Source organism: Rhinatrema bivittatum, chromosome 10, assembly GCF_901001135.1.
Source record: "Rhinatrema bivittatum chromosome 10, aRhiBiv1.1, whole genome shotgun sequence".
In the NCBI taxonomy this organism is placed as follows: domain Eukaryota; kingdom Metazoa; phylum Chordata; class Amphibia; order Gymnophiona; family Rhinatrematidae; genus Rhinatrema; species Rhinatrema bivittatum.
The window spans coordinates 61,315,131-61,339,416 of NC_042624.1; the positions used below are offsets into that span (position 1 = coordinate 61,315,131).

Consider the following 24,286-nt stretch of genomic DNA (forward strand, 5'->3'; position numbering starts at 1 on the left):
TTTCTACAACATATGCATACCTTATTATCATTACTACTACCTAACACTTCTACAGCACTACTCAACGCACACAGTACTGTAGAAAAACAAATACGAGACCGTTCCTCTCACTAGGGCTTACAATCTAATTAAGATAAACATACAAGACAAAAGAGACATGGGAATTTTATTAAGAAAATGGCTAAAATTAATGAGGCTTATTACAATCAGGGGTTAAGATTTAAAACTAGCCTCCAAAAGGTGAGGTTTTAGATGGGATTTAGCTTTAATTCTTTTATAATATTTAGGAAGGTTACCTCTGTAAGCCGCCCAGCACATGGGATGGTGCAGCATACAAGTTTGTAAATAAATCCATTTAAATAAGGCAGGAGAGGGAGCATGATGCATCAGCTCAGGAAGCCTATTCCAATCATACAGTGCATCCAGGTGCAAAGCCCGGAGTCAGGAACTGGCAACAGAGAAGGGCATGAATAGGATTCGATTTGCCTGTTGAGCAGAGTGCACAAGGAAGGCTGTAGAGAGAGATAAGAGAGGAGAGGTAGTGAGGTGCTGCACTTGTACTTGACTAAGTGGAGCTTGAACTTTGGCGAAAGGTCACACACTTTGGCGAAAGGTCACGTACCTGAATTTTGGATGGACTGTAGTAGAAAGAAATGGCTCTCTGGGAAACCTGTGAAGAGCAGGTTGCAATAGTCCAGGCGGGGTAAGGGTTCTGATAGTCTGCTCAGAAAGAAAGGGTCGGATTTTGATGATGCTTTAGAAAAAGAATAGAATACATTTTACTATTTTTCTAGATATGTGTGGAAAAGGAAAGAGAGAGGAGTCGAAGATGACACTGGGAGGATTACAGAGTTATCCAGAGAAATAGAAAAAGAAGGAAGAGGAGATCTGTCTTGGCCAGGCTGAGTTTAAGATGGTGGTGGGACATCCTGGCAGCAACGTCAGACTAGCAGGCTGAGATCTGGGACTGGATTCCTAATGAAATTTCTGATGTAGAGGCATAAATTTGGGAATCATCAACATAAAGATGGTATTGAAAGCCATGAGAGGAAATCACAGCACCAAGGAAATGAGTATACAGAGAGAAGAAAAGAAGGCCCAGGACAGAACCCTAAGGCACACCAATTGTTAGTGGAATGGCAGCAGAGGAGAATCTGTCAGAGGAAACACTAAAAGTGCAATGGGAGATGTAAGAGAACCAAGACAGGACAGAGTCCCAAAATCAAAGTGAGGGCAAAGTATCAGCAGTGTCAAAAGCAGCAGATAGGTCAAGGAGGAGAAGGACTGAGTGGAGGCTTTGCTTTTAGCCATACTCAGGTCATTGGAGACTTTGGCAAGCGCTGTTCCAATGGAATGTAGAGGGTGAATACTAGATTGCAGTGGATCAAGAATGGCTTGAGAGGGAGGCATATCTAAAGTATTTGGCACCTGGGGAGGATACTTCTTTTGGCAACCCCCCACCCCACACACACACACACACACATACACATATAATTTTACATTTTTCTAAACATTGATAAAATATTTCAAAACAGCAGACACATCAAATAACACCCAATAATTAAAATAAGGATTCTAGAAATCTCCCACTCTCTGTTGTGCTCCGCGGCTGCGGACGGCCGTGACCGCGTCCCCCTAGTTGACCGGAACTGGCGGGCCGCCACAGCAGCGTCGGGCAATCACGGATGACCGAGGCTTCGGGTCTCCACGCGCTGGCGCAGGTGACCGCGAGGGTCCCCGGGCCTGGGAGCCGTTCCTGCTCTCTCCGCGCAGCATCGGGCGGCTTCCCCCGCGGGCCGGGAATCCAAGATGGCCGCCGCCATCTTAGGCATGAGGCCGTGCCTCCTCTCCAGATTTAAAGGGACCTGGTCCCTTTAACTAGCTAAAGCTGCATCCTATGAGCCAGAGCAGAGGAAGTATAAAAGGAGGCTTCCTCTGCTCATTCCTTGACTTGGCAACGTTCCATGTAGTCGAGTCTGCTTGCTTCGGTGAGTCTTCTAGTGCTTTGATCTTTGTTCCTGTCTCGTCTTGGTGTTCCTGGTTCCTGACTTTGGATTGGCTAGCGGTGATTCTTGGTGTGTGACTTCGGACTGGCAAGCGGTGATTCCTGGTGTGTGACTTCGGACTGGCAAGCAGCGTTCCCTTGGTGTGTGACCTCGGACTGATAAGCGATGACCCTCTGGCACTTGACCTTGGACTTCTTCTGGACCCCCGTCTCCAAGGGCCCACCTAAGTCCCAGCGGCCCGGGTCCCTACGGGCTCCTCCCGGGGGGACCGCGGGCTTCCAGGGGTGAAGCTCCAGTTAGCCCTTGCACCGAACTCTTGACTCCTTGACCTCTCAAAGGTCCACCTAAGTCCCAGAGGTCCGGGTCCCTATGGGCTCCTCCCGGGGTGACCGCGGGCTTCCAGTGGCGAAGACACAATTCCGCTCCTCCACGTCACGACTCTTCGTCTGCCTCCACAGTCGCTTTGTCTGTGGAGGCAGATGTCTCAGCTAGCCGCATCTTCTGTCCTGCCTCTCCACCCGATGGGAGAACCTACAGATCCACTTCCTAAGGTACACCATCCTCCCATCGGCCCAAGGGTTTACAACTTAAGCATAACACTCTCCATATTTGTCATCCTAAGATTGTCGTAGACTGGGGGCACGCATGCACACACACAATAAGTGCCCTCTCTCTCTTACACACACACATACATACATGCTTGGTGAGAGACGGAGGGAGCATGTGTGTGTGTGAGAAAGAGAGATAGAGGAAGCGGGTGCAAAGCATGTGTAAAGTGTGTGTGAGACCCACACACACACACCTCCTCTGTGTCTCTCTCACAACACCAACAAGCTTCTTCTATCTCTCACCCTCACACATGCTTTCTCTCTCTCTCTCACACACACACTAATACACACACACACACACACATATGCAGACAAAAACTGAACTGGAATCCACAACAAGCCAGAATCTGTATGCAGTGCAATAATGGAAAAGCAGAACATCTCTCAAAACAATACAATCAAGAAATATAAATCAATCAGAATAGTAAAACCATACTAAAAAATTATATATATCATAACAGATGATGAATAGAATTACCAAACCCTAATAAAATATTTCAAAATAACAGACACATCACATTTAATAATTAAAACTAACAAGGATAAAAAAAATCTCTCACTTTCCATACCTGGGAACTTTAGATTTCTAGTCATCCTGAGATAGTTGGGGGTTGGAGGAGAGCACAAAAGTTTTAACCCCTCTCACACACATAAATACAGGCACACTCTCTCACAGAAATCCATACAGGCACTGACAGACACCCACACACACAGGCCCACTTATATACACACACATACCCTCTCATATACACACAGATACCCTCTCATATACACACATACAGACACCCACTCATATACTCACACACACCCTCTCATACACAGGCACTCACTCTCACAGGGCTAATCTCTCGCTCTCTCACACACATTTTAGGACTCTTCTTCGGTGGCTGGATGCAGAGCAAGGCTTCTTCATCTGCCACCGGCTCAGATAAAACGTCAGCAGCACCGAAGGCCTCTTCTTTTGCCGCCAGCTCCGGGGAAAGGCTGGCGGCACAGCAGGGTTTCTTCATCTGCTACCGCTCAGAGGAAATGTTGGCGGTACGGCACAGCCTCTTCTTCTGCTGCCAGCTTCAAGGAAAGGCCGGTGGTATTGCAGGGCCTTGCTTTTACTGGCAGGGAGTAGGAACCCCACCAGAACATTACTTATGTGCATCGCCATGAGACCATGGTAATGGAACCTCTCCCCCTGTTAGCACCCAGGGCGGACTGCCCCCCCCCCCCCCCCTTTGTACGCCTCTGGCTTGAGATGAAAGAAGCTCGATGGTAATGGTGAACAGCAAGTTTAAGTAATTTGGAAGGAAAAGGGAGGAGGAAGATAGGATAATAATTGGCAAGGCAGGTAGGGTCTAATGAGGGTTTTACGAGGAGTGGTATCATCACAGCATGCTTGAAGGCAACAGGAATAATAGCAATGGAAAGTGATAGATTGAGGATGCGACAGAGTATGACTGCAGTGGAAATAGAGCTGAAGAACTGGTTGGGAATGGGGTCAGAGTAGTGAGTTTGAAGGAGGAGAGAAGATGGGCAGTTTCCTTCACTGTGACTTCAGAAAAGGAGAAGAGAGTGATGGAGGCCAGGGAAAAGCTAGAAGAATGAAATGGGGAGAGAAGGAGGTCGAGGTGACCTGGTTGGGAACTCAAGACTAATTTTATGAATCTTGTCATGGAAGGAGTCAGTCTTAGTCTGGGTAAAGAGCGAAGAGTGGGAGGGAGAGGAAGGAAGTTTGAGGAGGGAACTGAGTGTGGCAAAGAGACAGCGAGGGTTGTGTGTAAGAGAGTTTGTCAGATGGACATAGAAGTTTTGCTTGGCAAGTGCAAGAGCACACCGGAAGGAGATTAGTGTGAATATGAAACATATGAAGTTGGCATGGGATTTTAGCTAGAAACATTCTATGGCGTAGGCACAAGAACACAAGAAGCAAATTCTAGGGGGAACCAAAACTGGGGAGTTTGCTGTACTTTATGGGGCAGGCAAGAGGAGAGGCAAGTGTCTAAAGCAGAGGAGAGAATAGTGTTGTAAGAAGAAACTGCTTTGTTAACTGACTGAGACAATGTAGTGGAAGAACATAAGAACACAGAAGTTGCTATACTGGGTCAGACCAAGGGTCCATCAAGCCCAGCATCCGGTTTCCAACAGAGGCCAAACCAGGCCACAAGTATCTGGCAAGTACCTAAACATTAAAGAGAACCCATGCTAGTAATGCTGGCAACAAGCAGTGGCTATTCCCTTTTGATTAATAGTAGTTTATGGACTTCTCCTCCAGGAACTTATCAAAACCCTTTTCAAACCCAGAAGAGATGAACAGTAATGGAGAGGACATAAGGGCTGACAGCCTGGAATTTACTGAAGGTGTTGGTGGCGACTGGATGAGGCTGTGGGGGAGGGTGGTTTAGTGTGAAAGTTATCACATAGTGATCTGAGAGAGGAAGAACTGAGGTGGAGATGTCTGAGAGATGGCAGTTGGAGGAAAGGACTAAGTCCTGGCAGTGGCCATACTTGTGAATAGGAGCAGTAAAGTGCAGATGGAGATCAAATGAGGTTAAGGAAAGAAATTTTGAGGCACAAGAGTCAGAGGGGTCATCAACCTGGAGGTTAAAGTTGTCAAGAATAAGGGAAGGGGAGGATGGGTCAAAGAAGAAGGAAAGCCAGGAATCAAAGTCAGCGAAAAAAGAAGGAGGAGGAGGATTCATAGGAGGGAAAAATCCCTGGCTAGCTATAATGAAGGATCATAGCACCAGATCCCAGCCCTTGATTCCATTGAGCTGGAAGCTCAAAAGAGCAAGAGGAAATTGGCAGGCACCCCACATCATCTCTCCCATCCAAAAAAATAATAAAACCCCTAGCACCACCAAAGCTCAGTCCTTAAAAAGGAATGCCTTTATGTTGATGACATCATTATTTCTTTGAATGCATTGGAATCTTTATGAGTAAACCCATGTTGTCATCACCTATAGAACTGCTTCTCTCATTCTGACTGCACAATAGTTCTGCTTACAAATACAGTGCATTCAGGAAATATTCAAATCCCTTCACTTTTTCCACATTTTGTTTCGTTACAGCCTTATTCTAAAATGAATATATATTTTTCCCTCCTCAGTCTACACACAATATTCCATAATGACAAAGCAAAATCAAATTTGTGCAAATTAAAAAAAAAAAAAGAAATATCACATTTACATAAGTATTCAGACCCTTTGCTATGACGCACAAAGTTGAGCTCGGGTGTTTCCTGTTTCCATTGATCATCCTTGAGATGTTTCTCCAACTTGATTGGAGTCCACATGAGGTAAATTCAATTGATTGGACTTGATTTGGAAACGCACACATCTGTCTATATAAGGTTGACAGTGCAAGTCAGAACAAAATCAAAGCCACGAAGTCAAAGGAATTGTATGTAGACCTCTGGGTCAGGATTATGTCGAGGCACAGATCTGGGGAAGGATACAAAACAATTTCTGCAGCATCGAAGGTCCCGAAGGACATAGTGGTCACCATCATTCTTAAATAGAAGAAGTTCAGAACCACCAGGACTCTTCCTAGAGCTGGCCACCCACCCAAACTGAGCAATTGGAGGTGAAGGGCCTTGGTCAGGGAGATGCCCAAGATCCTGATGGTCACTCTGACAGAGCTCCAGAGGTCCACTGTGGAAATGGGAGAATCTTCCAGAAGGACAACCATTTATGCAGCACTCCACCAATCAGGCTTTTATGATAGAGTAGCCAGATGGAAGCCACTCCTCAGTAAAAGGCACATGACAGCCCACAGAGTTTGCCAAAAGGCACTTAAAGGACTTTCAGAGCATGAGAAACAAGATTCTCAGGTCTGATGAAACCAAGATGGAACTCTTTGGCCCAAATGCCAAGCATCATGTCTGGAGGAAACAAGGCACCGCTCATCACCTAGCAAATACCATCTCTATGATGAAGCATGGTGGTGGCAGCATCATGCTGTGGGGATGTTTTTCAGCTACAGGAACTGATAAGACTAATCAGGATCGAGGAAAAGATGAATGGAGCAAAGTACAGGAGTTCCTTGATGAAAACCTGCTCCAGAGCGCTCTGGACCTCAGACTGGGGCAACGATTTACCTTCCAACAGGACAACGACCCTAAGCACATACAAGACTTTGCAGCAGTTGCTTCAGCACAAGTCTGTGAATGTCCTTGAGTGGCCAAGCCAGAACCTGATCAAACATCTCTGGAGAGACCTGAAAAAAGCTGTACATCAACGCACCCCATCCAACCTGACAGAGCTTGAGAGAATCTGCAGAGAAGAATGGGAGAAAATCTCCAAATCTAGGTGTGCCAAGATTTTAGCCTCAAATCTTCTTGGGTATAAAGAACTGAGTAAAGGGTCTGAATACTTATGTAAATGTGATATTTCAGGGTTTTTTTAAATTAATGTGCACAAATTTCTATAAACCTGATTTTGCTTTGGCATTAAGGGGTATTATATGTAGATTGAGGAGGGAAAATGTATATTATCCATTTTAGAATAAGGCTGTAATGTGGAAAAAATGAAGAGGTCTGAATACTTTCTGAATGCACTGTATGATGGCATGCATGTCTACAATGCTCCACTCTGGAGCCAGTGAAAAAGGGAAGTCTGTGTCTCAGCCTTGGCCTTCTTACCTGGTTACAAAAGAAAATAAGAGATAAATTAAATTCATAAATCTAACAGCAGACTTTGAGATTTATTTATTTTTATTTTATTTATTTATTTAAGTTTTTTATATACCAACATTCAAGACGGTGGTCCCATCATGCTGGTTCACAAGAAACAGGGGTGAAACTTTACCATTTAACAAAAGTGCAGAAAAGCAGTTACATAAAACAAGGGAAAACAATAACTTGGAATGAGAAGGGAAATGAAGATTAGATAGTAAAATATAAGTATAAATAACATTTTGAAAGGTGGCTGTTAACGCTAATACTAGCGGAGCTTGTTGTGTGAAGGGAGATTAGATGGGGTTGGAGTTAGGAAAGGCCTGCGTGAACAGCCACGTTTTGAGTCTTATCTTGAATGTTGAAATGTTGGGTTCCATTCTAAGATCCGGGGGAATGGAGTTCCATAATGTTGGACCGGCTGTGGAGAATGCCCGATCTCTAAGCGTGATGTGTCTGGTAGTCTTGGCTGGAGGTACTTGAAGTGATCCTTTATAAGCATCTCTTGTCGGTCTTGTGGAATGGTGTAATCGGAGGGGAATATGGAGATCGATTGGGGCTAATTGATGGATGTTTTTGAAAATGGTGAGAATGGCCTTGTAGATTATTCTGAAGTGGATGGGCAGCCAATGGAGGTCCATCAAGATAGGTGTTATGTGTTCTCTTCTCCTGGTGTTGGTGAGTATACGGGCGGAGGCATTTTGTACCATTTGTAATGGTTTGGTGTGTGATGAAGGGAGACCAAGCATGATGGTGTTGCAATAGTCCAGCTTTGCGAAAATGATTGATTGTAGGATCGTTCTGAAGTCATGTGTGTGGAAGAGAGGTCGTATTCTTTTCAGCACTTGGAGCTTGTAAAAGCAGTCTCTGGTGGTTTTGTTGATGTTAGCTTTCAGATTTAGGTGATTGTCAATTTGAACTCCTAGATCTCTCACTTGTGTAGTGCTTGGTACGGTAGGATGAGTGTATGTGATGGAGCTGTTTTCTGGAGTGATGAGTAGAAGTTCCGTTTTTGATGAATTTAGTATCAGGTTGAGACTTGTAAGAAGTTGTTTGATGTTTTGGAGGCAGGATTCCCAGTGCAACATTGTTTTTGCGAGCGATTCTTCGATGGGGATCAGGATCTGAATATCGTCAGCGTAGAGAAAATGTTTGAGATTGAGGTCAGTGAGAAGTTTACATAAGGGTAACAGATAAATGTTAAACAAGGTAGGAGACAGGGATGAGCCCTGAGGGACTCCTATGGCTGCGGGGTGTAGAGAGGATTCTTTATTATGAATCTTGACCTTATAACCTCTGTTGCTGAGGAAGGTTCTGAACCATGATAGGGCAGTGCCTGAAATACCTATGGCTGATAATTGGTTGATGAGAAGGGAGTGATTGACCGTATCAAATGCAGACGAGAGGTCGAGTAGTATCAGAAGGAAGGCTTGTCCTTTGTCTAATCCTAGGATGATGTGGTCAGTCATAGAGATGAGGAGGGCTTCCGTGCTTAAGGTTTTACGGAATCCGTATTGTGATGGAAATAGAAGGTTGTTGTCTTCAATGTGGTTTGAGAGTTGTGAGTTTACCAGTTTTTCCATTATCTTGGCTATGAATGGGAGGTTAGCTATCGGTCTGAAATTGTTAGGATCGTTTGGGTCGAGATTTGGTTTTTTGAGAAGGGGTTTGAGTGAGGCAAGTTTGAGGTTGTCCGGGTAGAGTCCTTGTGTGAGGGAGCAATTTATGATGTCTGCCAGGGATTTGGAGATAGATTCTGGAATTGCTAGTAGTAGTTTGGTTGGGATGTGATCCGAGGGATGAGAGGATGGTTTCATTTTCCTAAGAATTCCTTGGATCTCAGCGGATGAAATTGTGTCAAGTTCTTCTAACCGAGTGTAGTTGCTTGAGGGTTGAGGAGTAGTTAATGGAACAGTGGGGTTCGTGGGGAGCTGCGATAGGAGAGTATTGATTTTGTTGTTGAAGAAAAGAGCTAGTTCTTCTGCTTTTGATTGAGCTTGGTCATGTGTAATCTCAGGTTGGTTTACTTGTGTGAGGTTGGCTACATAGCTGAAGAGGGCTTTGGCATCGAAAATAAGGTCGTGTATCTTCGAGGCGTAGTAGTCCCTCTTGGATCTTAGGGTGCTTGATTTGTATTGATGCAGAGATGATTTGTAGATTGAAAGGGTGATGGTTCCTGGGTTTTTGCGCCATTTAGCCTCATTTTGTCTTAGTTGGAGTTTGAGCTTTCTTAATTCTGCTGAGAACCATGGCTGTCTTTTGGAGGAATTCTGGTGTGGTTTTTTTGTAATAAGCGGGCATAGCTTGTTGGCTATAGTTTCGGTGATTGTGTTCCATGATTGAAGTGCTGCGTTCGGATCAGTAAGGTCCAGTTGGTGGAGTAGTGGAGATAGGTGATTATTAAGGTCTTCAGGGGAGCAAGTTTTCCTGTATTTGAAGGAGGGCAAAGGAATGCAAGCCGGGTTGGTATCTTTAATAGAGAATGAAGTAGTTATGAGATAGTGATCTGACCACGGGACCTTTGTGCAATTAGGTGTAGAAACTGACTTGATTGCAGCGTTAACGAAGATCAGGTCTAACGTGTGGCCGGCTTTGTGGGTGGGTTTATTAACTATTTGAGTGAAGCCTAGCGCTGTGAGAGCAGTGAGGAGAGTTTCACAGTTAGGTGATGGAGTAGGGTTATCAACGTGCATGTTGAAATCCCCTAGAATGATGGCTGGCGAGTCAAAGTTGATGAGGGAAGAGGTTAATTCAACCAGTGGTGAGGCATCTGATTCCAAGAGTCCTGGGGGGGCATATACGAGAAGGATTTGTAGCTTGTCTGAGATGAAGAAGCCGAATTCAAGTTTTGAGTTGGGATTGGATTGCTGTAGCGAGAATCTGAGGTCCTTTTTAGTTGCTAAAAGAATGCCTCCTCCCTTTTTTTTATGACGAGGTAGCGAGAAGAAGTCATACGCCTCTGTAGGTAGTTGATTAATTATTGCTGTGTCTGCTGGTTTTAACCATGTTTCCGTAATTGCACATATCTCCGGTTTTACATCGATGAGGTAGTCATTCAATATTACAGACTTTTTTGTAAGGGATTGAGCATTGAAGAGGCTTAAAGAGAAAAGGGTGAGGCCTAGAAGTTGTGTGGAAGGAGAGACTAAAATTGAAGAGAGGGATTTGAGGTTGTGTTGTTGGGCATGTCGGACAGAAATTCTTTTAGGTGGAGTATTATGTTGGAGAATTGGAATTGTGAAAAATGGGGCCATTTGTGGGGTCTGTGTTGTATGAATGTTTATGGCTTGCTGGAGGGGCTGGACGAATGCTGGAAAGGTTGGATGAGTGCTGGACGCTTGCTGGACGAATGCTGGAAAGGTTGGATGAGTGCTGGACGCTTGCTGGAGAGGTGGACTTTTATTCCCTATGGCAGAAACGGTAAATCTGTGTCTTTGCTGGCTGTTGCCTTTGTTGAAGATTTAGGTTGTTCTGCGAGTAAGGCACAGGGCCTCCTCGGGGCTCTACGAAGGAGCACGACAAAGGGGCAGGCCCCTTTGTCGTGCTCCTTCGGCGCGCGATGCTCGGCGCGCGGCGCCTGGCTGGGTCCAGATTTAAAGCCCCTCAAGGGCTGGCTCCTATTGGAGGAGCTGGAGCGGTGGGCGGGGCTCCCGTTTTTCGGCGCGGTTTTTTGTAAAGATTTTTCTCTTGCAGGTCAAAGAAGAAAAAAGCTGTGCTTACGGATTTTGCCGCGCTAGTCGTCGCCGAGCTCTCCCCGGGTGGGGAGCGAGAAGCCCAGGCCTTCCCCCGGCGGGGCTCGGCGCCGATAGCGCAGGCCTTCCACCGATCGCGGCTCAAGAGATCACTCTCATTTCTGGCTAATGGTGGAAATTAGTCTTGGAGATAGTTGATAAAATCAGAGCCATCTTGTGCTGCTGCGTTACTCTAGCAATCTGCGGCCAGGCAACTACTTCTAATAAAATGATTTTTTTTTCTTTTTTGGCAACTGATGAGTCAGTCAATAATAATGTTGTTTGAGAGAAATTGAGTCCTAAGGGAGATGAAACCTCTGTGCTATTTATTATTTTTGTATTGTTCCTTTTGAAAGGAGTTCAATTTCTTTACCCCCATCTCCTCAATCCCCTCCCCAACACACAGAGTAAAGACATACAAAATGAATTGCAAAGAGCTGGTCCTGCTCCAGCTCTAAGAAATGTTCACATTAGAAAGTGTATCACCAAGACAGACTTAAGAAAATAAGACAGGCCATACTGGGTCAAACCAAGGGTCCATCAAGCTCAGCAACCTGTCTCCAATAGTGACCAATCCAAGTCTCAAGTACCTGGCAAGTAGCCAAACATTAAATAGAACCCATGCAACAAATGTGGCAACAAGCAATATCTATTTCCTATTGATTAATAGTAGTTTATGGATGTCTCCTCTAAGAACTTATCCAAACCTTTTTAAAACTCAGCTACACTAACTGCCTTAACCACATCTTCTGGAAAAACATTCCAGAGCTTAATTGTGCGTTGAGTGAAAAATAATTTTCTCTGATTTGTTTTAAATGTGCTTCTTGCTAACTTCATGGAGTGCCCCCCCCAGTCCTTCTATTATCCAAAAGGTAAATAACCGATTCACATGTACCTGTTCTAGACCTCTCATGATTTTAAAGACCTCTATCATATCCCCCCTCAGCCGTCTCTTCTCCAAGCTGAACAGTCCTAACCTCTTCAGCCTTTCCTCATAGGGGAGCTGTTCCATCCACTTTATCATTTTGGTCGCCCTTCTCTGTACCTTCTCCAGTCTAACTATATCTTTTTTGAGATGCGGCGACCAGAATTGTACACACGCTTCAAGGTGTGGTCTCACCATGGAGCGATACAGAGGCATTATGACATTTTCCGTTTTATTAACCATTCCCTTCCTAATAATTCCTAACATTCTGTTTGCTTTCTTGATTGCTGCAGCACACTGAGCAGATGATTTCAAGGTATTATCCACTATGATGCCTAGATCTTTTTCCTGGGTGGTAGTTACTAATATGGAAGCTAAAATTGTGTAACTACAGCATGGATTATTTTTCCCTATATGCATCACCTTACACTTGTCCACATTAAATTTCTTCTGCCATTTGGATGCCCAGTCTTCCAGTCTCACAAGTTCCTCCTGCAATTTATCACAATCCGCTTGTGATTTAACTACTCTGAATAATTTTGTATCATCTGCAAATTTGATTACCTCACTTGTCATATTTATAAATATATTGAAAAGCACCGGTCCAAGTACAGATCCCTGAGGCACTCCACTGTTTACCCTTTTCCACTGAGAAAATTGACCATTTAATCCTACTCTCTGTTTCCTATCTTTTAACCAGTCTGTATGTTACGCGTGCCGCCCGCAGCAGCCCTGTGGCGCGGCCCTCTCACCTTCTCAGACGGATTCCAGGGCCTGGTGCCTCTTCTCTGGCGGCGGTGGGCCGCCAGCTCTGACCTCTGTTTCCCCAATGCCTCTGGTCCTGCCATGCTACCCGGTGTTGCCAGCCAAGATGTCCCTGCTCGTCAGGCCTCTCCACGTGGCCTGTGGAGAGACACCGCCATCAGCACCGCGCCCCTTCCTAGGCGTGCGTATCACTAGCTCTTTTAAAGGGCCCGCGACGGGAACATGGCCGTGGACCCGGATGCTGACGTCAGACTCTTCAGTGTATAAAAGCTCAGGCCTCGCTCCATGGCGTTGCCTTTGCAACAGGTCTCCTCGTATTCCAAGTACTCATTGCTGATTCCAGAATTGTGTCTTCGTGTGTTCCTGTTTCCTGTGGTTCCCGATTTCTGTTCTCCTTGTTCCTGTTCGTCTATGTGTTGGACTGACTCTTGGATTTGACCATTGCTACGCCTGACTACTCTTCAGCTTCTCTCCAGTCCCAGACCTCCGCTATGCCGGACTACTCTTCAGCTTCTCTCCAGCCCCGGATCTTTTCATACGCCTGACCACGCCTGCCTTCCCTGTGCCCTGACCATTGCTTTGATCGACTACGCCTGCCTTCTCCGTGCCCTGACCCTTGCTTTGGACGACTACGCTATAGACTCCTCTGTGTCTAGAGTTCTACATTACTTGCCACAACTTTCATTTGCTGCCAACTTTGATCATCGTCTGTCAGTGACGCCTCTCCTTGCCTATTCTCTGGACGTGGACTTACAAGGCTTAGGCCTTCCTTTGCTCAATCGCCTCCAGCTACTTCTTTTTCCTTTGGCGCCTGAGTTCCAATACCGAATCCTGTCCAGGATAGGACTATGCCATCTACCGGCTGCTGTCTCTGGGCTGAACCACCTTCCATCCTTAGCTAACTCTGAGACCCACCTAAGTCCTGCTGGCCCTGGCATCCAAAGGCTCAACCCGAGGGGAACGACGGCTATTAAAGGTGAAGCTCCAGCGGCCTCTAGCTTCAGCCCACTTTACCTGCTGACGGTGAGGACCTGTAGGTCCTTGCCTACAGATTGCGTCAACCCCACCTCAGCCCAAGGGTCCACCTCTAACACAACACTGTAATCCACGAAAGGACACCACCTCCTATCTCATGACTTTTTAGTTTTTTTTAGAAGGCTCTCATGAGAGACTTTGTCAAACGCCTTCTGAAAATCCAAATGCACTACATCTACTGGTTCACCTTTATCCACATGTTTATTAACACTTTCAAAAAAATGAAGCAGATTTGTGAGGCAAAATTTTCCTTAGGTAAATCCATGCTGACTGTGTTCCATTAAACCATGTCTTTCTATGATCTGTGATTTTGATCTTTTGAATAGTTCCCACTTTTTTTCCCGGCACTGGTCAGGCTCACTGATTTTTGGTTTCCTGGATCACCCCGGAGCACTTTTTAAATATTGGAGTTTCATTGGCTACCCTTCAGTCTTCAGGTACAATGGATAATTCTAATGATAGAATACAAATTTTAATTAATAGATCTGAAATTTCATTTTTGAGTTCCTTCATAACCCTGGGGTGCATTCCATCTGGTCCGGGTGATTTCTACTCTTTACTTTGTCAATCTGGCCTACTACATCTTTTAGGTTCAAAGTGATTTGGTTCAGTTCATCTGACTCATCACCCTTGAAAACCATCTCCAGAACTGGTGTTTGCCCACCATCCTCATTAGTAAACATAAAAGCAAAGAATTCATTTAGTTTTTCTGCTTCGGGAGGGGGGGAGAGAGGACTGGCAATCCCTGATGCCCGAGCGTAGGAGAACCATCCACTTCCTGGTACCTGTCATTTCAAATGTCATTTGAAATGACAGGTACCAGCGCACCCAGGATACTGTATAGGCGCTGTATAGCACCCGGATGGACATCCGAGGTCACGGCGTGCGCTCATGCGCCTTCGCTGCTTGAGCGCCCAAATTGGACGTACGTTCATGCACCTTAGTTGGCGGGGCTGCTGGAAGCCGCTTTCGCCGCCGGCTCCCCCAGGGAGGCAGGGGAGCCGTGGTGGGCGCCTCGGGAGGAGGGGAGATGCATGAACGCACGTCCAATTTGGGCGCTCAAGAGGCGAAGGCACATGAGCGCACGCCGTGACCGCAGACGTCCATCCGGGCGCTCAGGTCACGGCGTGCGCTCATGCGCCTTCGCTGCTTGAGCGCCCAAATTGGACGTGCATTCATGCACCTTCGCCGGCGGGGCTGCTGGAAGCCGCTTTCGCCGCCGGCTGCCCCCAGGAGGCAGGGGAGCCGCGGTGGGCGCCTCGGGAGGAGGGGAGAGAGGACTGGGGCTGCTGGAAGCATGCAGTAAGTTTACTTTTGTTACAATTTCTATTTGCTTTAATAACATGTCGAGTCAATTTTCGCCCTGCGCCTTGCTTCGGGAGGGGGGAAAGAGGACTGGCAATCCCCGATGCCCGAGCGTAGTGCTCTATACAGTAAAATGGATTGCGCTTTATGGATGCGCTTTGGACGCGGCTTGCATTTGCATGCCATTTAAATACTGTATCGAGCGGTATGTGATCCGAACTGTGCGCGCGGCTTGATAGTGAGGTTCAAAAGAGGATTAGACAAGCTACTGAAGGAAAAGTATATAAATTATTAGCTAGGTAAACCTTGGGAAAGCAGGCATTTATCCCTGGGAGTGGAATACAATAAACAGATCAACTATTGGAGATCTGCTGGGTACTTGTGACCCGGACTGCTCACTATCAGAGATAGGATGTTGGGCTAGATGGTCCTTGATCTGACCCAGCATGGCAATTCTAATGTTCTTATGAGCCAAGGAAGATACCTTTTTGTGGAGAGGTGGGTGTGAAGAATAGGGGTGGAGGCGGAGGGTACCTGATGTTAGATGGGAGAAGGAATGGAGAATTCAGACCAATCTGAGTGTTAGTTTGTGCCAGTTAGTATGGGCGATTTAAAAATGCAGAGCGCACATCTATTAAAACTCCTACTTCTCTCCACTGTGGCCATTTTAATGCACATTCTGTGCATCTCATAAGTGTTGTGCTTGGGAAACCAATGATGATTTCAGCATGCATGCAAATATTTTTTTCTGGTTTGCAGCCTCTTTAGTGACTCATCCCCAAAATGATTCAAATTGGTTTGCTTCTAGTTCACAGCTCTTCCATGTAATGGCTTCAGTTGAAAGGAAATAATAGCAACAAGTACAATACTTGTAAATGCCTTTCTGTTTTACCATTTCCTGGAATTTATTTATTTATTTTATTTATTTAAACAAATTTATATACCGTTTTCCAGTAAAACTTACTGACCAAAGCGGTTTACAACAACAGGTAACCTTGAACAATTAAAAGGTTAAAAATAGTTTGCACTAGAAAATAAAAACATAAAATGAAATAAAATAAGTATGAATAAAAATACAGTATATTAAGTGATCAATAAAAGTAATGGTGACGGAGCAAGGGTTGGCCAATTACATTTAAAAATTAAAAGCAGGAATAAGTAAAAGTAATACTGTATAGTTCAAACATATTTAGCCTCATTTAATTAACTAAGATATTTCTAAATCTTTGAAAGCTTCCTGAAAGAAATGGGTTTTTAAAGCCTTCTTGAACTCCTTCCGGCTACTTATTAACCTAAGCGGGTCTGGCAATGCGTTCCACAATATAGGGCCAGCAACCGAGAAAGCTCTGTTCCTTGTTATGCTCAATGCCGCATTCTTTACTGAGGGGATTTCCAGTAAATTTTTACCTGTAGATCTTAATTCTCTCTGTGGTTTATAAATATGTAGTGTGAAACACATCCAGGTGGAGTCAGTGTTGTTCAACAGAGAGTGAATTAGCATGATGATTTTATAACGAATTCTGTATTTAACCGGGAGCCAGTGTAATTTGTGCAAGATTGGTGAAATGTGTTGTTTTAATGGGGTGCCGGTAAGAAGTCTAGCTGCCGAGTTCAGTATCAGTTGTAAAGGTTTAATAGTAGAGTCAGGCAGTCCCAAATATAAGCCGTTGCAATAATCTAGGCCAGACAGAATCAGTGCTTGTAGCACTGAGCGATAGTCGCGGAAAAATAGAAGGGGACGTAATCGTTTGAGAACATGTAATTTAAAGAACGAGGTTTTTACCACTTTCGAAATATGTTGCTTTAGTGATAAGTTAGTATCTACCCACACACCAAGATTATGCGCTAGCTTAGTAACTTGTATGGTTTCTTTACCTACGGTTAAACTGGTTGGTGGAGCATTGGTAGGATTGGATATAAAGCTTAGACACAGAAGTTCTGTTTTCTTTTTATTGAGTTTTAGACGGTTATGGGCCATCCACTGCTCAATTGTACTGATGTAGACTTGGATCAAAGAGAAAGTGTCTGCCCAGGATGATTTATAAGGGACAAACAGCTGAATATCGTCAGCGTAGAGTTTAAACTGAACATTCAATGCAGACAAGATTTGGCACAAAGGTAAAAGATAAACGTTGAACAATATTGGAGAAAACGAGGAGCCCTGAGGGACACCAGTTGTTTGAGCATATTTTTGAGAAGAAAAGACGCCTACATTAATTTGGCAGATGCGGTTTGAGAGAAAGCTTCTGAACCAGCTCAAAACCGTTGATTTGATACCTATAAGTTGTAAAGCAGACAATAATAATTTATGGTCCAGCGTATCAAATGCTGCTGAGATATCTAATAAAATGACCACATAATCTGTATAAGAGTCAAAGCCTCTCAAGAAGGTGTCAAAAGAGGATAGTAGTAAGGTCTCAGTGGAATGTCCCTTCCTAAACCCATGCTGACTTGGATGGAGTATGTCATGCTCAGATAAATACTCTTTGAGCTGGTATAAGACTACCGATTCCAGAATTTTAGCTAATGAACATAAGGAAGCAATAGGTCTCAGGTTAGAGAAATCCATAAATGATTTCTGGCTCATAGCATCTTTTTGCTTTCTTTGGCATAGATCATGCATATTTAATGTTACCTTTGCCGTCACATGGCACGATCACCTTTTCCTCAGCACATGCCTATCATATTTCTGAAACAACCTCATTTATTTATTTATTTAACGATTTTTATATACAGGTATTTGTGTGGGACATCATATCGATTTACAATCAATTCATGAACAAGGGGATATGACTGAGATTTATAAAATCATGAATGGGGTGGAGCAGGTAAATAGGGAATAGTTATTTACCCTTTGAAACATCTCTAGGACTAGGGGACACTCCATGAAACAAGCAACTGACAGATTTAAGACTAATTGTAGCTACAGAGCTTAAAAAATAGTTTTTACACTCAGTAGACTTCGGCAGGGGATGCAAAACTGCCTCTAACTTTTTTTTTTTAGGATTTCTTTTCTAGTCAGCTGAAAAGCAGAGTTAAAAAAAAATGTCCTAGAAATATGAAAAGGAGAACAGGAACTACTGAGATGTGTGTACAAGGTGAATATGAGTGGTAATAAATAACAGACAGCAGACACATTAGATGTCATTTTTAAGAGTGCTGACATTGCGTGCTAGGTCAAAATCTGTTCTTGAAATGTGGAAAATGTTCCTTACATATCAGAAAATAATTTGCTTTTCTCTGTCTAATGAATTACAACAGTACCCAGACTGAGGACAGATGTGAGACAGGCGAGGAGGGAGTATTGCCTTCAGCAGAGGTGCGCCCCAGCTGGCAGAGGCACAGAGGGCTTCGGCAGGGGATGCAAAAGAGCACCGCTTATTTATTGCTTGCATTTATTTCCCGCCTTTCTGAAAAGAGGGTTACAACACACTTGCTTACAAATAAGGCATTTGTAGCTTCACATTATAAAGTGTAAATGGTTTTGAGCAGCAGCACTATAAACAACTGAATTTGATACATTTCAGGTCTAACACTAAACAGATCAAAAATCAGGCCTAAGCTCTAGTAGTTTTCCCTCTAAGAGTAAATAATTCCAATTGCAAAAACTTTGGATTGTTTCACAAAACGTTTTAGCACTGAATATTTCGAAAACCAAGCTTGTGATTCAATGTTTCTGTCTTTTGGAAGTACCAGCAACAGTTACCATTCACAATGTTATCTTCCCAGTTCACTTCAGTGTCAGGGGTCTGGGAGTTCAGATCCATTTCAAGTTAATTTTTCAGAAGCATATTAAAATAACTGTTAAATCTGTTTGTTTTTTAAGCTCTGTATGTTGCGTGAATTGAAACATGTATTGGCCTATTCTGATTTTCATTCAGTAGTGCAGGTTCTAATTTTGCCAGTGTTGGATTATTTATATTGGTTTCCCTCTTGACATCGTTGAAAGTGCTACAACTGCTGCAGAACTCGGCAGCATGGTTAATAACTGGAAAAAAATATTCAGGAGCATATTACTCCTGTTCTAATGGACCTTCATTGGCTGCCAGTAGACAGTCATGTACAATTTAAAATAGCACTTCTGGTCCATAAAATGTTGCAGCTTGATGCAGTTCCTTGGATTGATGCTGCATATCTATAATCCTACTCAGCAACTGCGATCTTCGCAGAGAGGTCTTTTACATTGTTCCTTCCATTGTCCTCCTCGCCAAAACGAGAGAGAGAGAGAGAGCATGCTCTGTAGCAGCACTAATATTTTGCAACACATTTCTTGCACAGTTGCGACTAACTGAATGCAGAAAACGTTTAAGAGCCTGATGAAGACTTTATTGTTTAAACAAGCATTTATGTAGAGGTTAGGTGGTTGATGTGTTCGACAGACACTCTCAGCTGGTATAGTATGTCAGAGTATGTTAATGCTCCTTTTCTTTGAGATTCCTTTATATGCTTGTTGTAATAATTTTGTACGGTGCATTTACATTTTAGGTTTGTTTTCTTATACATCACCTAGTACAACTGCATAGGGGATTCAGAAATAAATATAAGACAAAATTTAAGGCAATTCGAGATGAAATGTCAATACAGTTTCCCATAATCAGTTTAGCAGCTTTGGGTTCTGGTTTTAGCATTAAAGCCCTGATAGAAAAGCCAGGCTTTTGTTTGTTTCCTGAAGTAAGAATAATCATGCATTTGCTGCAACTCTTCTGGAGGGAGTTGCAAAAAGCAGAAGGGTCGAACTTGAGTATCTGTTCTGATCTCTTTTGTTGATGGGGTAGTAATGCATGCTCCGTGTGTAGATCTTATACTCACCAGCTGTTGAAATAGTGAAATGAGCAGTAGAAACAGCGGTTGCTAGAAGGGAGCAGGAGCTGCTTCTCTTTCGTGCTCCTGTTTCTGCAGCATATTTGGAGCAACTGTGAGAGAGACAGGATCAGGAACGCAGAAGAGAAGAAGGTTCCTGCTTCCCCCAGTGGCCACTATGTCCTAGTGCCAGTGCCACTATTTAGCTGGAGGAGGAGAAAAAGAATAAGGGAGAGTATGGGAGAAGAGAGCTAAGGGAAGAGGAGGGAAAGGGACTAAGGGAGGAGAGGCAGCAAAGAGAGGAAGAGGAGAGTGAGAGCAAAAAAGGAAAAGCAGAAAAGGGAGCGACGTGAGGAAGGGATGGGACTAGCCCACCACGGAAAGAAAGAGTTAAGAAATATTCTCTGCAGTAGAGCGGTTGGAGACACTGAAGCTTCTTTCTTGGGGGGACAGGGGCACTGTCATTTGCACACCTCTGGCTTACAGCACAAAGTCATGAACCTGAAGACCATAGTTCCATGCTTCTTTCTATCATTAATGCCATCTCTTTAAGGAAGTCACTTAACCTCCCTGTGCTTATGCTTAGACTGCAAGATCTCAGAAAAAGGAATATTGTAGACAACTGAATTATCCTGAATACTGATGTTTACACTTCTTATGCTATATAAATAACTATCATTATTATATTATTCTGTATTTACCAGTTATGTTGCATTTTGACTATTAAATCTAGTATCTTGAAAAATGTATTTTAAAAAAATGACTTACGCACCGCACTGCAGAGACATCATGTCGCATCTCTTTCCTACCTGACTGTTGACATCAGCTTTGTGTTGAAGCAGTACCAAGACCAAATCCTTGTGTCCCCGGTCACAGGCCCAATGCAGTAATGTCCTTCCCTGGAAACATCAGGGGGGAAAACAGGTAATCAGGAAAAGAACTGCTCTCCAAAGCCTGTTGCGCTAGTTCTGCCATGGATATGGCGTAAGATCAAGGGTGCCACATAACATGGAGAACAAACAGTGTACTGCCCGTACAGGCAACTGCTTTAGTGCAGCAATCTTGCTGTAGGAACCTGAAAGCTGATAACATGGTCACACTTTTCGCACCCTCCAGACCAAACTAAACAAGCTACAGAACCAAATCAAGTATTTAAAGTACTGGGAAAGCTACGGGGAAAAAACTTTGGAGAGACATATATTGAATAACTACAAACACCTTTGGATACAACTAACTAGGTACAAGGGATATCCCCATTAAAGGAATCTATTTTCTGTTCTGCTGCATTCCTTGAATGGCATTCAAACATATTGCAAAAACAGAATAGTTACGAACTCCGACTGTAATCATGCAAAATATATTCTCTTCTAACAATTTGCTTAGCACTTTAACATATAATTCAGCTAACATGAAGGGATTCATTGTGCTCAATGTTAATGTCATCCCTCAGTAAAATCCAAATGAAATAGCCACATTTTATTTTCCATTCTTTGCTCATTCCCTTTTATTTGTAAGCAGGTCATACATATGAACAACAAAAAGTAAATGAAACGAGTTTAAACTGGCACAATGTATGGCACCTGTGCCACCACTGATAACAAGGCTCTCTACTGCATACTGCACTGCACATTAAACTGTTACCCAACAACTTGAAAATGGAAATGCAATAGATATTCCAATATCTTCTGGTTGTTTCACTGGTATCCTGGGTAGATCAGAGTACAAGTTCTCACACATGTTCCATATTTATATGGCACCGCTTGCTGAGATCTTCGTGGGGCATGATATTCAATTTCATTTATATGCTGATGACACCTAGCTATACACTAGCATGGCTCAAAATCAGCCTAAACTACCATCTCTGTTAAATCATTGTCCGACTGACGTCGCTGATTTAGCTTAAGAGCCATAGTTTGAATTTAAATCCGGAAAAGTCCAAGATGATCTGCATGAGCCACTTAAGACAGAGAGTGGGGTTAACCCCTTCAAAGTGGAAGGAATAGAGCCGTTTCTAAGATGGTACTTAACTCTTGGGGAGTTAAAGGATGAGCTTTCTAGGGAACCATAAATATCCGCTGGTGTAAAAGCTACTTTTAATAACTTGTGGAAAATCAGACAATCACGTCTATATCTCCCTAAGGGAGAGAAGTGGCTACAGTCATGCAAGCTGTAATAACTTGTGGACTGGATTACAGTAAATCTGATAAGGTTTACCCCAGCAACTGGTACAATGATTATAACTTCCTCAAAAAGCTGCAGGTAGGGTCCTTACCGAGGTCCGGGCCAGGGCCCACGCGACTCCAAGTTGAAGGAATTACATTGACTCTCTGTTAACTGAAGCGTTACATTTATAATTTTTCAGTTTGTTTACAGATACTTCAATCGGTCAGGCCTCCAGGAGCTGCTGTCTTTGACCAGACCTTCAAGAACTCTGCGATCATCGTTCACTGCAGCAAGCTTGTCTCCTTCATGGGAGAAAGTGGAAATTATCCGTAAGGCAGCGTTATTTATGCTGCTCCTAACTTAAGGAATATTGTCCCTTATAATATTCATGTTGAATCTTCCTATCTGAGTAAAAGAAAAAAGTTCAGATCTTGACTGTTTGATCAGGCTTTTCTAAATTGAAACAGATAGGGTGGCATATCTGGAAAAGGTCTCTAACATTTAAAAATACGTTTATTTATTCTCTGAAGTTGCTGGGGGTTCAGGAGGAGATTTAATGGTTATTAAGAAGGGTTGTGGCTGAATGGTTATGAGGGTTGGTTGGATGGGTGGGTTGATTTGGATTGTTTGAAATTGTGTTACTATTCAGAGTTGTTTCGTGAGGGTGGGAGGTTGTTTTCTGATTGTATTTTTTTTTGTAACCACTTTGAATTATTTGATAAAAGCGGATAATTAAATCAACATAAATAATAAAAATAACAATTCTTAATCTAACACAGACCCTGTCCCATCAACGTCTTACTACCAAGTTTTGTTATAATCTTTACAGTTGCCAAAACTAGTGAGGTTATTGCCTAAATATCTTCTTGCTTAAGTCCCATGGGCTAGTTGGACAGTACTGGCTGTCACCAACCTGTCTGCCTCAACCAAGCTGGCTCTAGGAAGTTGTATTCTGTTGGTAGCAAGTCAGCTACCCCATGGCCTGTAGGGTCACTAGGTTGTGTGATCATTCATAGTTTAATTGCAGAGCTATGCTACTGCCCTCCACAGACCATATGATCACAACCAAATTCACTTCTTTTTTTTCTTTTTTAAGCAACCAGCAAGAGTAATTTTCCATGCACTACCAACCAGAACAAAGTATACATGCGCATCTTGTTGATGCTTCAGGGACACAAACTGAGGAAAGAGGCTCTCGGATATGAACAAAGTGAGATATAAACAAAGTAAGCTAAAAATTAACTAGCAAAATGGGATAAGACTGTAAATGAAACTAGTAAATACTGTTTATAATCATTTTTTTCACTAGTAATGATAAAGACCATCAAACTTTTTTTTTTTCTGCTGCAACGCACTTAATGAAGTTTCTTTGAATAACAACCAGCACTATGTCCTTTCAGCAAACAGCCTAGTGTCCTTTCACATGAGTGCCCCTCCCAACCCACACACACTCCCAACTGGACAACAGTTACAAAAAAGAAAAAGAAAGTAGCTTTCCAATATACATCCAGCCTTAGAACTGCCAGGCACCTCCATGTCATGCTCATGGATGCACATGCACAAGAGCAGTCTACTGATCTCTGGTCAGTGCTCATCTCCCAATAGCAGGGGCCCTCAGAGGACCATGTTCCCAGCTGCTCACTCCTCCAAACTTTCTGGGAGTTCCGTGGCTCACCTTTGATCCAAATTCGGTCTTTGTTGTGGCCCTCCGCTACTCTAGCTCTACTCTTGCATTTGGGCTTCTGTTTTGTCTGTTTGGCCCTAGTATTGTGACCTTATGGTATTTGTCCTATGGCTGTCTAATCCTGTTTTGTTATGTTGTTTTGTGAGCACCCTTTCATTCCTGGTCTCAGTAGCAGCCTAGCCCTGCCCTTGTGTATGCCTTTTAGTTCTCATGTCCTGCCAGCCACTAGAACCTGAGGGCTCAGTCCAAGGGAGAGTTAGCTGGTATAGGCAGAAGATCCTGGTGTTGGGGCAGTCCTGATCTTTTTCTAGACAGCTCTAACTGGGGCCAGTCCTGCTCTGGAGGTTAGCAAATACTGGCAGTGCCACCATTACAGTTAGCTTGGCTAGTGCCAGGCGAACCAATAATGTTGCTGACATTGGGCACAAGATGGAGGTGCCTAGCAAACTAATGAACAGGATATTAATGATGGTTACCAACAAACTATTTTGGGTCTAGATAGGATGACCTTTCTCAGCTGGCTGGATAATTAGAGTTGAAGTCCAGTTGATTTCTCTGTTTATTACTACAACAAGAACAGAGATGGATTCACACTCAATAA

At 43.7% G+C, this 24,286-nt stretch overlaps 1 protein-coding gene across 1 annotated transcript in view; it reads right to left on the reverse strand.

Annotated features, from left to right (window-relative positions):
• The window catches only part of ACBD6 (acyl-CoA binding domain containing 6), a 208,338-nt gene that overhangs the window by 61,244 nt on the left and 122,808 nt on the right, over window positions 1-24,286 (reverse strand). The window contains exon 6 of the mRNA XM_029618550.1: window positions 20,648-20,737. Within this exon, the coding sequence (XP_029474410.1) occupies window positions 20,648-20,737 (90 nt within the window). The remainder of the gene's footprint in view (window positions 1-20,647; window positions 20,738-24,286) is intronic.